Source organism: Trachypithecus francoisi, unplaced genomic scaffold (genome assembly GCF_009764315.1).
Source record: "Trachypithecus francoisi isolate TF-2019V2 unplaced genomic scaffold, Tfra_2.0 Lachesis_group7, whole genome shotgun sequence".
NCBI lineage: Eukaryota > Metazoa > Chordata > Mammalia > Primates > Cercopithecidae > Trachypithecus > Trachypithecus francoisi.
The window spans coordinates 87260429-87276357 of NW_022681472.1; the positions used below are offsets into that span (position 1 = coordinate 87260429).

Sequence of the window (15929 nt, forward strand, 5' to 3'; positions counted from 1 at the left end):
ACGTGAGACAAGAAGTGGATTCTTCCCCAGTTGAGCCTCAGGTAAGACCACAGCTCCAGCTAACACCTTGATTGAATTTGTAAGACCCTAAAGCAGAGGACCCAGTTAAGTTGTTCTTGGATTCCTGGTCAGCAGAGACTACAAGATAATAAATTTGTATTGTTTTTAACCACTAAGTTTGTGGCAATATTTGTGTAGCAATAGATAACACACCTAAAATGTAGCTGCATTTACTCAGTTTCATTCTTTAGCACTTACAGTCAGCATGATAGTTTCTGAGGACAAAGATTAGTAAGACTCAGTGTCTATCCTCAGACAATTCACAGAATAGTGGTGGTAGTCATGGAAGTAATGAAGATAGACACTGAAATCACTGAGAAAATCATGAAAATACAAATATTATAGTGGATGTCTGTACAGGATACAGTCAAGGCAAAAGGGAAGAATGGTTTGTTCTACCTGGAGGAAGAAAGACTCAGGAAAGACTTTCGTGAGGAAATGATGTCTTAGTAAGTCTTGTGAGTGAGTGTTTCATTGGCAAAAGAAATGACATGACCGAGATATAGCAAGCATTATTATAAAACTGGGTGTGTCTGGGGAGTTGCAGGCCTTCCTTTACGGAGTAAAACACAGAGCATATGTATCGTGGAGGGTGCACTGGTGAATAGGTGAGGAACATGACAGCTGGACAGGTAAGAGTGAGCATGAAAGTGGCTGATCATTGAGGACTGTGTGTGCTAAAGAAAAGAATTTTAAAAGTTAAATGTTAGGTGATGTCGAAGAGCCCCGAAATGTATAAACAGTAAAAGGACATGATTGGATTTCTGTTTCTTCAAGACGACTGTGTCACAAACACTGTAGAGGATGAAGTGGAAGGAAAGAGACCAGAGTCAAACAGACCATTATAGACCAGGAAGGGAGAAAGTGGCAAAAAGAGGACCCTCCTTGGAAAGAGTCACAAGGTAGAAATCATGGGCTGTGCAGGTGAAGAAGGTGGGGAGTCGAGGTTGATGCTGAAGCCCATGGATTAGGTGGCTATGTTGACTGGTGCTGCAAGTCCCCGAAATGGGACCATGGGAGGCAGTGGGATTGTAGGGAGTGGAAGCAGGAGGGTAGGGCATGAGACCTTGTGGTGATGGCATTAGTTACCAATAAAAAAGACAGTATGATTCTTTCTTCTAATGAGAGGAACTGAGACCAGGCAGCTGGGAAAATCTTGTCAGTCTCTAGATATGAGAGGAGTAGTTTATTTGAAAGGAAAACTTCAAAATTGTATTCTGAGAACCATGATCAGGATGGGAGGCAGAAGTCAGAAGGGAGGGTGCAGTTTCAGACCGTGGATCTGGGAAGAGATTTCCTCACTAGGGCGTGATCTGCTTAACTGAAGGACAGAAAGTTCCAAAGAGCCCTAATATACCTTCAAGGCCTCATCTGCCTGGATCAGTCTTGTTCTTGCTTTCTGCATTCCAAGCACACTGCCTTCTTACTATACCTGGAATGCTCCCTGTTTACCCAGGTCATAAAGCCCACTGAGTTGCTTGCCAGAGGCCTTGGAGACCATAAGAACAAGAATGTAAAAATGCAACTTTGCTTTGAACAGAACTTCTAAACTAAGCCTGTCTCATGCCTCTTTGCACATCCTCTTCTCAGTGTCTGGCAGGCCTGTCTTCTCCACTTCCTTCTTCATTTTTGGCTTTGTGAAGTCATCCTTAAATATTCCATTCATACCTCATGCTGTGCATGAAGTGTTTTCTATACCTCTAATATGAGCCAGTACCATGCTTTGTTTCCACAGAACCCTTGATTATCTCATTCATCATGCTTCTCACAGAACTGAAACGATCTTAAGGCCAATACCACATTAAATTGTAAAATACTGCATCTCCGATGCTTGGTATATGGTAGATATCCAATTAATATTACTTAAATACATGTTTCTTGAAGTGAACTGAATAGAAGAAAGAAAAGAAGAATTATAATCAATATCCAAATGTTTAAGGAGAGAGAGTTGGCAAACTGGCTTATGAAGGGATTATACCCACCAATGGTCCAATTGATAACAGAGAAATATTTAGGACATGTTCTTGTTTGCTGCATTTGAAATGTGTACCACTAGTAGATAACTCTTGCCAACACTTTATGCTACTAAACTGCTGCCACATATATATTTGTAACTCCAGTGACTCCCAGGGGGACTTTCTGGTTCCCTTATTTTATTCCCTGGGCAACAACTACACTTGGGTTAGACGTAGTCATCACTCAGTACTAACAAGGAAATCTATAGGATCAATCATAGTATTCTTGTAGTGAGCAAAGCTATATATTCAACACATTTCCTCATGCTGGGCATTCATGAAGACTACATTTCCCAGCTTCCCTTGCAGATTGTCCCATACCATGTGACTGAGTTTAAGCAATGAGTTTGTGAGTGGGAATGATGAGTCACTTTGAGTCCAAGGCAGGAAGATGTAGGTATGGCTTTTCTAGATCCTCTCCTCCTGCACTGTGGCTGGAAGTGAAGGACTCCAGCTCTTCAGTAGCCCAAATGCTTGCGTCACTCTTTGAAATTCAGACAATCTACACTGGACTGTGATTTGAGCAAGAAATAAATCTTTGTTGCGTTAGGCCACTGATATTTAGAGCTTTTCTGTTAGCAACAGTCAGTGTTATTTATGATAAATAATACACCCTCATAAAAGTTGTTTTGAAGCAAATAACATTCCTCCACATAATCACTGAAATGTCTATTTATTAATAAGTGGTGCAGTATTTATTTAAGATAGAACATAAAAAATCAGGTAAGAATTATTTGCATAATATATATGGAAATCAACCTATTAAAGTTGTTCAAATATTGGACAGAGCCAGAATATAAATTACACATACAGTTTAAAAATTACAGGAAATCATATTATAAAGAGCACTAAAGGCCACTTGTGGAATAGTTGTGTTCCCCTGTAAGCCAGAATGTGAAGAAAGCCTACTCATAGCACAGAGACAAACCCAGGGAGCAAGGCACCAGAATTCTATGCCATAAAAAGGGGTTAAAAAATACAATCCAAAATCAAATATAATGGATTCATGTCACTGGGAACCACAATTTGTTCTTCAAAGACTGGTGTTTTCCATCGCTGCTACATTAGAAAAAGGAGGAAAAAAAATAGCCATCTGAAGCAAGGCAGAGATCATTTTTCTCTTTAAAACAAGGAAGGACTGACAAGTCTGATGAAGTCCACCTGTCTTTCTAAGATGATTTTTCAGGATGGGACGGAGCCGACCTCCCCTCTCTGACAGCGAATCTCTGATCCTTGGCAAAATGGCTGCCCCAAATCTTGCAACACCGCCACCACCTGGACTCTTAACCCTCAGGGGAACTGTGGGAGTGGGAACTGCCGCCTCCTTGGAAAAGGATTCAGAGGGGTATAGAAGGGCCCAATTACCAGATCAGGCTGGCTTCCATGGGAAACCTTGGTCTTTTAATACTGAGAAAGAGAGACACAACTGTTCTGAGCTTTTGGCCTCCCAGAGAATGCTCTTAAAGACTCACCTGTTTCTGCAGAATTTCAGAGCTCAGAAATAAAGGTACAGTCTAGAGACAAAAGACCAGAGTCAGCAGAGATGTGGAGATATTTGAACTTGTTTGATTAAAAACAATGACAGGAGCTCCTTGGGGGCAGAGAACAAGGGGCGCTTGTGGATGATCTGCAACCACACCAAGCCCCGAGAGCTAATGGATTCCAATGTGAACCAGGTGAATAATTTATGCGGTATTATTTTCTGCCACTGACAGCTGGATTGTGAAGCCACTCAAAGGACCTGCTGAACAGCCAAGAGGAACAGCTGACCCAGGCATCACTCTACTCTCCAGGGAACTCACGGGTCTGTGATCATTTTACTGTAAAGCTGAGTGGACGTAGAAGGCCGAAGCAATGTGGGGGAGCTAGGGCCTGATTTGAGAGGAAGAAGCGGGCGGGAGAAGGAGCTTTCCAGGTACACGGGCTTTGGTTACATACGCAGCTCTACTTCTTACAATGTGTGACCTTTGGCAAGGTCTTTTCTTCAGTTTCCTCATCTATAAGATGGAGACAATAACATCTCCCTCACGGGGTTCCGATGAGGATTGCATGAACTTGAGAGAGAGCTATCATGTCACAGGCAGCTCGTAAGGAGCGCTTAGGATAAGTTTCTCTCCCTTTCCCTGACCTCACTTTTGTGGGCAGAGGAAGAGAAGGGAACATTAAAATAAAATATGCTCTCATTTTTTTATTACTCTTAGGTATCAAATTGCAGTCCATTTGATAAGTCTAAGAGGAATTACAAATACATTCCTGAGCACTGAGCTGGGCTTCTCACTACCTAATTGTAAGCCATTCTCAAGTTATTCTTATATATAGCCCATTATTGGCTGCGTCAGAAAATATCATTATTTCCCTTGAAGCTTATTTTAAGCCCATAACAGTGCTATCTGGAGGATGAAGGCTTAGGTAGAATGACAAACTTTAAAATTACTGGGCAAACTATGGTTGTCCTAGAACTTAACCATCCTTCTTTCTGAATATCTCTTAGGAGCTTTCACTTCAGCCTGACTCGGGAGAACTGGAACATCTTACCACAGGGATTCACAAGGACTGCTGGGGAGCCCTGCCAAATTCTGGCAGATTGATCCCGAGAACAATGTAAGTGGAAAGCAACAATGAAGATGCTCTTTTGAGCCAACAGAGGCCTGTTTACTTCCTAAAATAATCTCCTAGTTACATAACCATGTCCTAAGTTGAGTCCTGTTTGCTTCTTTGTAGCTTTTGGAGAAGGCCCTAGAGTATCTGCTTGTGGCCTGACAACATGGGGATTCCCTGGGAAAAGGCAAGAGGATCCAAGCTGTGTTGAAATGAGACCCAGAGATCGCAGTGCAAGGGGACACCTTTGGTAAAACTGGCCAATTTGGGTCATATAGATCCCAAAAGAAATCATGCCAGACCTCCTAAAATCAAAACCATAGGGATTTATCAAGGAGAAACCCTGTTGAATTGGTCTATAAATGAGGATACAACCTAAGGCATGACTGGAGCTGAATGAGTCCAAGTGATGGGCTAAAAAGCTAAACCAGTCCAAACGTGGCAGGACCAAGAAGGAACAAGGTAGGAGAGGGCAGAGGGGTGGAGGGCAGAGAGTTGGAGGGTAGGAGTGCCTGCATGGCAATGGGATTGTTCTTCTTCATTCCCTTTCTCAACTGCACCCCGCATCAGTGGTTTTTGCTAGGCCTTTTGAAGACAACAGGAATCTGGGAGAAGGAACATCATCATCTTTCACAGCATGGAAACATCAATCTTATTCCAGAGAAGGGAAGAAGTCCCCAAAGGCATGTCTGGTTTAACAGTTTCTCAAGTGGGCCAGGAAGTTCTTATTCATGTTCTGGGCTCAATAGTGATGCTTTGATTTCACTTGCTATTTTACTTTTAGTTTTGTCTCTAACATCTGGAGTGAGGATCAGAAGACCTGAGTTCCAGATTTATTCCGTGACTCAATCACTTCTTCAATCACTGAGGGATGTGGTGTGATGTTCTTTGCTCTGAGCTTCTGCTTCTTGATCTAAAAAGACAGGTGGTTGTTCTGGGTGATCAAAAGCTCTTCTTGCTCTGCGTATCTTCGAATCCATGAAATTACATCTCCTTGCATCTATGATAACACATCAAAATACGAACCACAATTTTCTTACAGGGTTGCTGAGGTTAAAGCTGTGAAAGCCTGGGAACAAATCTCCCCAGGGAGGGTTTAAGCAAGCATTGACTCTTTGTTCTGCAAGTTCCCCCATTCATTGCTAGGGTGTTGCCTGATAGCCACCATGCACAGTTGACTTTCCTTGGGAAATCATGAGTCTTTTATTCTTGCTATTTGACTTTATCTCCTACACATCATCCAGATGGTGCAACCTCTGGTACTATACGTCCAATGGAATTGCCACAACTCAGCCACTGAGATCCAACATTCCTGCCTCTCTTCATTCCAATATTCCTTCTCTTCCTTATTGTGGTAGACAAGAGTAAGCAGTTTTATTTGCAGAGATGTACTTACTTAAAAAGCAATCGTAAAAGCATTTGATTTAATAATTAGGATTGTATCTCCACCATTCATTTTTCTGAAAAAAAAATTTTTGGTGTAAATTTGAAGTTCATAAGTAACACCAAAGACTGAGACAATGAAGTCCCTGCATACTGTAAAAAAAAACATAAATAACAGTCCCTAGTATGTATCAGTCATTGGACTAGGGGCTTTCTGTGTACATTGATTGTCTCATTTGAAAATCAAAACATGGCAGAAAGGTCAAATGCTTTTGAATGTGCTGAAACTCAAATTTTCTTCAAGGTCATCTCTGTATGCTTCCTGTCTCTTTTACACTGCCATTATTGGCTTCTAAAACCACTAAAGCTATGCAGATAACCTGGTCCTAACATGCTCCAAACTGGGCATTAGTGAGGGGCTGCCTGCTGACTTGTTTAGGGGCCAGTCGGCACAGTTTGGGATGGTATAATATCAGCAACAATAGCATTGGGTTGATTTGAATAGAAACAACTTAGACTTAAAAAGTTCATCCTGAAAAACAAGCCTTCAAGGACAAGTGAGGACATGAAGCAAATTCCTAAGGATGCCTGGGGTTCAGGAAGCAAAGAAGAATCTTTGGTTATTCATGAAAACCAAATACCAGCTATGTGGCATCTTCTGGGGAAGCGCAGGGGTGGGGGAATCCTGGGGTGTGTTTGGCAGCACTGTCCAAAGTACAGTTGACGTCTTAGGCTGCTGAACAAACTTCTTCTCTTGCCCCAGGAGAATTTGATCTGCAGGTTCCCACAAGTAGAGTAATATCTTTCTCTTGAAATGGGTGCTGTGTCATAGTCTGTATCATAAGCTTCTCTTGGTCAACATGATGAAATGAAAGTAGCTCAGCTCCTTGCCGATCTCAAGCTTAGTAGGGATTAGGAGAGAAGAAGAAAGCTGGTTTCTCCAACAATCTTCCTCAGATTCCCTAGAATCCCCCTTTTTTGCACAGCGTCTCTGGAGCTATGAAATTCAAAGCATTGAATCCAAACTCGAAGTCCCCATTCAACCCACTCAGTCTTGATTGGGCTGACTGGATCATTGCCATTTTGATGTAGACTCTTTGCTCTCATTTCCATGTTCAATTTCCTATGGTTTCCAAGCTAGGAAGCTTTTCTGTCTGTATAGCGTTGTTTGCAGGGATGAAATCAGGTATTTTATTTTCCTGGTAGACATAGTTTGAAGGGACCTCTGATATTTGAGACCTCTAGATTACCAGCATTTTGATGGCAGAAACTGTGGTTTTCTTATCTCTGAATTTCCAGTGCACTGCACAGTTCTGGGCATATAGTGGTGCTTAATAAACCTTGTTAAATGAATAAACAAATGACTTTTTCTTTATTACACTCCCAGTGTAATATAGTATAGTAGCATGGAATTATGAGACTGATTTTGACAAATTATGAGTAGGTCCGGTTATATTAGGTTTTTCTACAGAAAATTATTCTTTTAAATTAATGTCTAGGAATTACCTTGCACAAAATAGACACAGGATCCATAATTGTTGATTAATTAGTTCATTTTAACCTATACACCTTGGGGTTATCTAGTTATGTTTTCGTGAAAACTAGGGCTTTGTAATGTCAATGTCATGTCTAATAAGCCTAAACTCCCAGTTCTAAAAACAAAGTTATTCAATAGCACTTTCTCAATTTGATTTGCTTTTCTTTTCCTGCAATAATTTTTTTTCTTAAACTTTTGATATTTGCTTTTGTGCTGATATTTGATAGTCAAAACTCACTTGATCTCAAGTACTTTTCTCAGCTCAATAGGATCATGCTTCACCTAACATTTGTGAAGCTGGTTTATCTCATTCATTTTGATCTTGCTAAAATATGACATTTACAATTTTTCATGTCACACTGTGACCCAAAAAGACCAAATACACACATGAGATCATAGTTTTACCTGATCATATCATTCCTAGTTTTGATGATGGAATTATTTTGTTAACATTTCATGGAGTTCTGCTGAAATGATTGCAATTTCTTGGGCAAGTTTCAGAACGACTAGCATATCTGTGGTCATGTAATCCTGGGTCATGTTATTAACCAGTTCCATTGGATCATCATGCTGTTCCTTTGTCTGACAAAAGGATCTTTGTGAAAGCACACACTGTTTCTTCCCATCACTTACATTCAATTCCAGACCCTGAATTTCTGCTTGCTCACTGTGAGCCATGTTGCTGAGATTGTCTATGCATAGGCAACTTGAGCAGGTTTGGTTTGCCTTTCTGGAATGTATTTTTTGGGGAACAAAAGGAGAATATCAAAGCAGAGTTATTCCAGAAGATCATTTCTCTCTTTTCCTTTTTGTTTTCTTAAATGGGAAAAAACAGTTCTTAAGGTTCTTATTATTTATTCATTCATAAAACACGTATTTTGTCTATGTCTATACTGATAAAGACAACTTACTAGATGTTAGACTATCAATACTTCCCTACTACTGATCAATACAAACCTAATCTCTGCTGTCCTGGTCTTATGTTCCAGCAAGGAAGCTAGACTGCCTGCCTATGGTTTAGGAAATAATACAAGCTCCAATTCTTTCTAGGTTATTAAAAGAATCTAAGGTAGTTCCTCCAATTTTGGATCAATGGTAAATACTTTAAGCTAGAACTTCATTGAGTTGCTGGAAAGTGCATCTATTTGTAAAATACTTAAGATAGTAAGTTCTTCAAGAATATTAATAAGTTAAAAATTAATTGGTGCACATGTGGAGAGTGTAACTCACTCTCCTTTTTTGTTGGTTTCCAGTAACTCGGGTACATAAAGAAGAACTTCATGTACATAGTAACATGTTGGATGTTAGGCAGGTGATCATCTCAAGTGAAAGATTCCAGGAAGATCAGGATTCAATAATCACGCCCTCAAGAAGGGGCATAGGGTTTCTTAGGTTATTATCCCCAGTGGCACTTTCAGGCATATTGAAGGAGTGGGGAAAAGGCCCAAATCACCCATGCCCTTTGTCCTTCAGATTGCCAGCATGTCAAATGGAAACCCATAGGGGACAGGCTTCATGTCTCATGCACTGAGAATTCTGGTGTATTTTCTATCTCAGACTTCAAGGACTATACCCATCGATTTGTGGGGTTCTCAATGAAAAACACCCTTCTGCCACTCACAATGTCTGCCCTTGTCCTGGGACTTAGGGCTTTGGTTGTAAGTTCCTAAAGTCAGGGGTCAAGCTCTAATCACTACTGTATTCTGAGCTTTTTGTACAGTACCTGTTGACATGTGAGTTGAAAGGAACCTATCTCTGAGGAAGTGACTCCCCTCTCCAACATAGTGCCAGACTCTTGTATTAGGAAATGATGAAACCATCAACCAAATGTCTGCTATAGCTACTGTGGCTCTTGACAAGACTGTGAGGGAGAATAGCAGTGTCAGCTGCATACAGACATTTGTTTAGGTCATCTGAATTATCTTGATTGTCACCATGGCAACTATCCACAACCAGTGTCTAGGTATGTGAGAAGAGTGATACAATAATACTGTGGTGTGGTCATTTAGCTAATTCATTCTAAGCCTAACAAATCTTTTCCATCAAAGTTTTTCAGAGCATAACAACATCTCATAAGAGGCCAGAGGATGGCTTGTGCTTAATATCACACCTGTACAGTAGGGCGGTGCTTCCCAGGCTGTCTGCTTACATTTTAGCTTGTCTTGTGGTTACATGTGGTTTTAGTACTTTCATTTTAAAAATCTGGGTTGGTTCCATACATTTGGAAAAGTAAAATTGGATGGTTCTGGAAATTTTGCCTGGTTGCACATCAGTAAATGTAGCTTGCTTGTATTATTTTTTTTCTAGATCTAAAACGCAATGCATCAAGCAAGCATGTTTAGCAATAAAAGTGGGAATCCCCCTCCTGCTGGATAAACTGAGTGCTTTCCACACGACACAAAGTCATATATCTTGACACAATCTCTAGGACGCATTATACAAATGGAAGAGTGGTGTGGTGAGGGGAAATAAGGGCAGGGAGAGAGTGAGCAGACCTGACTTCTGAGTCCCGGTTCTCTATGGGACAACTGAGTGAATCTGGGTGTGTCACTTTACCTCAGCGTAAGATTCTTCATTTATAAAATGGACTAGATAATTTCTGTGTGCCTTCTAGACTTTAATTTCTATTTTAGATGGATATTTTGTACTTCAGTATCATAGGCAGAAATGGGAGTCGAAACTTCATTTTAAAGGCACTGAACTTAGCTCCTGCCCAGAGGGGCACTTCATTTCTGATAAATTTCATTGTCCTTGGCTACATAAATTGGAAAGTATTTTAACTGTGTGTGTGTGTGTGTGTGTGTGTTTCTCCCTAATTCGTAACTCATCAGAAATGCTACTCTTGGGATTACCACCACTTTTTACAGATAAGGAAACTTGAGGCATGATACTAAATAACATCAGACCAAGTGAGGTCTTTTTGAGAGCTTTTAAAAGGTTTTGCCACTTTTCTCTTAAATATTTGTTTAAATCCTTTGTTTTAGAGACACAATGACTATCTCATTCCTTTCCTAATGTTAGCTCAGTAGGCAGCCCCACTGATACACCATGCGGTTTTGTTGAGAAAATTATTTTCTGCTTTCAAAAACAGCTGATTGCTGGAGTGTTTTACACAAGAGGGCAGTGATCCTAGAAATAACTTAAACTACTTTCTCTGCTTACCAAACCAAAACCCAAACCAGCCAACCAAACAGACAAATAGCATGGCTCATCAGTAATTTCTCCCTGTACCGGTTCAATCGTGATTAAAAGTAAGAACAGCAGATAAATGTGTATCCTAGAAGAGATTAGCGGAACCATTTATATAGTGTAAGGTCATGCAAACCATGCTGAAAAGGAAGCACTTTGTTGTGGTGACATGGGGAGGAAGAGGCTGTGGGAAGCCCCTGCCTGGGTGGGGCCCCCCCACACACGCATGCATTTGATGCAGCCATTGGTGTCCCCGCTGGTAAGCGCTGGGTGTGAGAGTAAGTGAACTATACAAAGTCTGTCTACATTACAAGGAGGGGTCAGCCAGTGACCTCTTTTAAATGGGCTTGTTGGAAGGGGTCCATACTGAATCAGAAATCCCATCCCCTGTGGATGACAGAGGCATGGATCCACTGGGCGTGAAGGGGTCCGTGTCTGTGTCCGTCTCACCCTCGGCGAGGTACCGCTTCTCCCTCATCCAGCTCGACCCCCCATTGGGGCCAAACACATAATCATCTCTGTCCTGGGAGATGCTGAAGCCACTTGGAGACCTCTCCAGCTCCTCGTGGTTGACCGACATCAGGGACAGAGGTGTGTCGCTGTCCCGCGTGATGCTACGTCTCTGCTGGGGGGAGATTCGGTCAGAATAGGGGCCTTGCAGGTCAGCCTGGGAGTGGCAGCTCACTCGGGAGTCGAGAAGAGTCAGGATAGGAAGAACCGTGGGCCTCTCTGCATACGTTGTTGCCGAGGAAGGAGGAGCTGCCTGAACCTTTCCAGTACTGGGTCCCCCTTGGGGCAGGTTCACAGGGTCATGTGCAAAAAACCCATAGGGGCTGACTTTGTCAATGGGCACCTGGTGGAAGCTGTAGGGCGGTTCCAGGGGGCCTGTCTCAGAATAGTTGCAGATGATGGTTTTCAAATCAGAATACCTGTTGTCCTCTTTCTTCTCTGCCTCAGCTGGCGAGGAGGTGCCCTTGGTTGGGTGATACTCCGTGACCTGCACCTGCAACCGTTCCATATGTTGCATGTGCATATCCACAAGGAAGTCCAGCTTCTTCCCCATGTCCTGAACCTGGAAAATCAAAGGATCTGTGAGTTACCACTTTCTCTAAGGGTGGGGATCATTGCTGCTGGTTGGGAGGAAATATTCTTTTTTTTTTTTTTTTTGAGGTGGAGTCTCAGTCTGTTACCCAGGCTGGAGTGCAGTGGTGCAATCGCGGCTCACTGCAACCTCCACATCCCGGGTTCACGCAATTTTCTGCCTCAGTCTCCCAAGAAGCTGGGATTACAGGCGCCCACCACCATGCCAGGCTAATTATTGTATTATTGGTAGAGATGGGGTTTCACCATCTTGGCTAGGCTGGTCTTGAACTGACATCGTGATCCACCCGCCTCAGGCTCCCAAAGTGCTGGGATTACAGGCATGAGCCACCGTGCCTGGCCGGGAGGAAATATTCTAATACTGTGTTTACTTTTCAGAAGGGAATAGAATTCTTGCAACTCTTAATAAGAAGAGCAGCTAATAATTTATTTTGTGCCTCCTACTTGCAAGCCTTGCCTACCATGTATTAGTGCTAATCTAGAGAAAACCTAGGCAAGGGCTTTCTAGGAAGCAAAGGCGGAAAGCAGAGAGATGCTTTGAAGTGTTACAGGCCTGCTGTGTCCCTTAGAGGAGGAAGTGGCCTTCCTAACGTTGCCTGGGTCAAGGAGCAAGAGTTCTCAATTTATGAACATTTCCTTAGACAGAAGCATGTGGATTGTTAGTCTATGTTTCTCCTACATGGTGATTGAAGCCCTAAAAATACAAGGGAAGTGGTTAGCAAGAACTGAGCTTCTCAGAACTGAAGACCTTACCTAGTGGCTTGCTCTCGCCTGCCTAAATTGTGAATGAATATACATGAGTGTGTGTGCATAGATGTGTGATGTTCTTGCTTTGACAATTCACGACTCACCAGGAAACGCTGTCGTCAGGTGTGTCACCCCATTTTACAGGTGATGATACGAGCACCGTGATCGGCAGATGCTAGGATGGCATCTGAGTCTCAATAATAACTGACCCTTTTAGAAAAGTTACGATTTGCCTCTGTCTTATGCGCTTTATTGACTCATGTGAATTTTACGGCAGTCCTCCAAGATGGATACTATTATTATCTCTATTTCACAGGCAAGAGAACAGAGACACAGAGAAATCATGTACAGTGGAAATTATAAATTAAAATTTTAAATGAAAACAAAATTATTGACATAACAAAAAGGAATAATTCAGATTTGCTCCTACCTCTCCTGCACGCATCCCATTTAGGATTTTGAATAAAACCAAAGGATTAATATGATCCTTGAAAAACTGGCAGTACCATTTATCTAATGTAGAGTTAGGCAGATGATGCTAGATTATGAGCTCTTTGCTATGAAAGCAAGAGTGAGCTGCATGGTGCTGTGAGTGAGCGGGTTTCTCGTTCCATCTTGAACGCATCTCACCTGTAGCCTGCCCTCCTCCTGGCCTCTTCAAACAGACCACCCACTGGCCTGGACATTGAGAAAAGGCAGACACACAACATGCAGGGGCAGGTCACTAACATTTCCTAAGGGGTCACCATGAAATGCATGATAACTGTAGCTACCATCAAGTGTTCACTGTGTGTCCGCTAATATTATAGGTAATTTTCATGTATCAACTCAATCCTCACAGCAACCTAATAGGGTATTATAACCCCCATACTACAGATGAGGAAAACTGAGGCTCAGAACAATTAATTAACTTGCATGCGATCACTCAGTAAATGCTGAATCAGTGATTTAATTTCCACATCTTTTTTGAATGGTAGGTAGTACTACTCAAGTGTCTTATTTCCCTTTGGAAAACAATGGTGGAGACCGGGCACAGTGGCTCATACCTGTAATCCCAGCACTTTGGGAGGCTGAGGCAGGCAGATTACCTGAGGTCAGGAGTTTAAGACCAGCCTGGCCAACATGTCGAAACCCCATCTCTACTAAAAATAACAAAAATTAGCTGGGCATGGTGGCGGGCACCTGTAATCTCAGCTCTTCAGCAGGCTGAGGCAGAAGAATCACTTGAACCCGGGAGACAGAGGTTGCAGTGAGTCAAGATCGTGCCATGGCATTCCAGCCTGGGCAACAGAGTGAAACTTCATAAAAAAAAAAAAAAGAGAGAACGAAAGAAAGAAAGAAAGAAAGAAAGAAAGGGCATTTCAAAATAAATTTTACAGATCTGGTTTTTGGTGAGGTGAAGAAAAGACTTACCTGTCTTTCAACTTTTACAAACTTCCCCATCATGCTTTGGTCTTCAGTTTCTGATGTGGATGGTCTGGCTACATATGGTTCATTCCTAAGAAGAAGCGAACACTTCTGTAAGATCATTATACCTATTTTTGCTATGTAACATCATTTTGGCTAGGCAGGTCATGGCCAACAGAGCCATTGCTCCCACCCTCACACTTGTGTGGCATAAAAGAGCACCATTCAACTCTGGAGGCATATGTGAGTCAGGAAAAGTCAGAGTTTTTCTGCATTCAACACTGGTATCTCATGGTTACCTCCGCTGTAGGAAAATCTGAAGCTAAATATCAAGCTGCTATTAAGGAGGCTTTGCTTTGTGTTAAAGATTATAAAGCACCTAACAGTACCTAAAGTATCTAGTTCCTTTAAATTACATTCCTTAGCCTTTCAGTCTTAGATTTGAGATCTGAGACTTTTACTCTGAGTGTGTGTGTGCAGGTGGAGATGGAGTCATCTAATGCCTGAAATTACTTACAGTGAGTATAAATATTTCATCTGGCCAATTTTAATAAGAATGAAAAATCTCAAACCTTGAACATGATGCAAAAGATGACACTGGTGAGGAATGGAATTGAAACGTGTGCTGAATTTGATTTTTGGTTATCCACAGTATCTGACTAAATTCTGGTTAGTTTCTACATTTTTATGTTTTTTGCAGATCAGAACTTTCAGGGAGTCTAGCTATTTGCTAGAAACCATTCATGCTAGGCACTTTCTCAATAGTTGATTTCTCTCTCTCATAGGCTACTAAATCCTGCTTAGTAGGGTAGTCTTTGGCTGAGTAGCCTTAAATTTTAAAAAGATGTCAAAAACTGGTGGCCCATGTGCTAAATCCAGCCGGCTAGTGTTCTCTTTGGCCTGCACGGGGTTCTAAAACATGTAAGCTGGCTGGGCGTGGTGGCTCATGCCTGTAATCCCAGCACTTTGGGAGGCCGAAGTGGGCGGATCATGAGGTCAGGAGATCAAGACCACCCTGGTTAACACAGTGAAACCCTGTCTGTACTAAAAAATACAAAAAATTAGCCGGGTGTGGTGGCAGGCACCTGTAGTCCCAACTACTGGGGAGGCTGAGGCAGGAGAATGGCATGAATCTGGGAGGCGGAGCTTGCAATGAGCAGAGACCCCGCCATTGCACTCCAGCCTGGGCAACAGAGTCTCATAAAAACAAACAAACAAACAAACAAAAAAACCACACACACACATAAACCATCTCAAAAATTGAGAATTTCATGTAAAAACTGGATATTCTGTTTTCTGGAAACAGAGGACCCAAATTCCTAAAAGAAGGTAGGGCCCTCATTCCTAAAAGGAGGTAGGACCCTCATTCCGTTAAGAATGTAGGGCCTTCATTCCTACCTTCTTTAGATGGGGCATGTGTCCTCCAGGTGCCCACAGTCCCATCACTCCCTCTTCTATCCCCAGGGCTGAGGTTAAATATTAAACGCTCTCTATCATCATGTTGATGTTCTTGATTCTTTTTTTTTTTTTTTTTTTTTTGAGACAGAGTCTCACTCTGTCGCCAGCCTGGAGTGTAGTGGTGTGATCTCGGCTCACTGCAACCTCCGACTCCCTGGTTCAAGCGATTCTCCTGCCTCAGCTTCCTGAGTAGCTGAGATTACAGGTACGTGCCACCACACCCAGCTAATTTTTGTAGTTTTAGTAGAGGCAGGTTTCACTATGTTGGCCAGGCTGGTCTCGATCTCCTGGCCTCAAGATTCACCCGCCTCGGCCTCCCAAAGTTCTGGGATTACAGGTGTAAGCCACCACAACCGGCCTCTTGGTTCTTTCATAAGTGGAAGGTTCATAATATTTCTTAAGCCTAACTCCCTCACTCATTGTGTTACCTGCCT

The 15929-nt window shown here is 42.2% G+C and overlaps 1 protein-coding gene across 1 annotated transcript in view; it reads right to left on the bottom strand.

Moving 5' to 3' along the window:
* Positions 1-2729: 2729 nt before the first annotated feature.
* KCNQ3 (potassium voltage-gated channel subfamily Q member 3) overlaps positions 2730-15929 on the bottom strand; it is a 361709-nt gene continuing 348509 nt past the window's right edge. Inside the window, exons 14-15 of the mRNA XM_033202782.1 lie at positions 14044-14128; positions 2730-11854 (exon numbers count right to left, since the gene is read on the bottom strand). Of these exons, the coding sequence (XP_033058673.1) occupies positions 11120-11854; positions 14044-14128 (820 nt within the window). The 3' untranslated portion in view covers positions 2730-11119. The remainder of the gene's footprint in view (positions 11855-14043; positions 14129-15929) is intronic.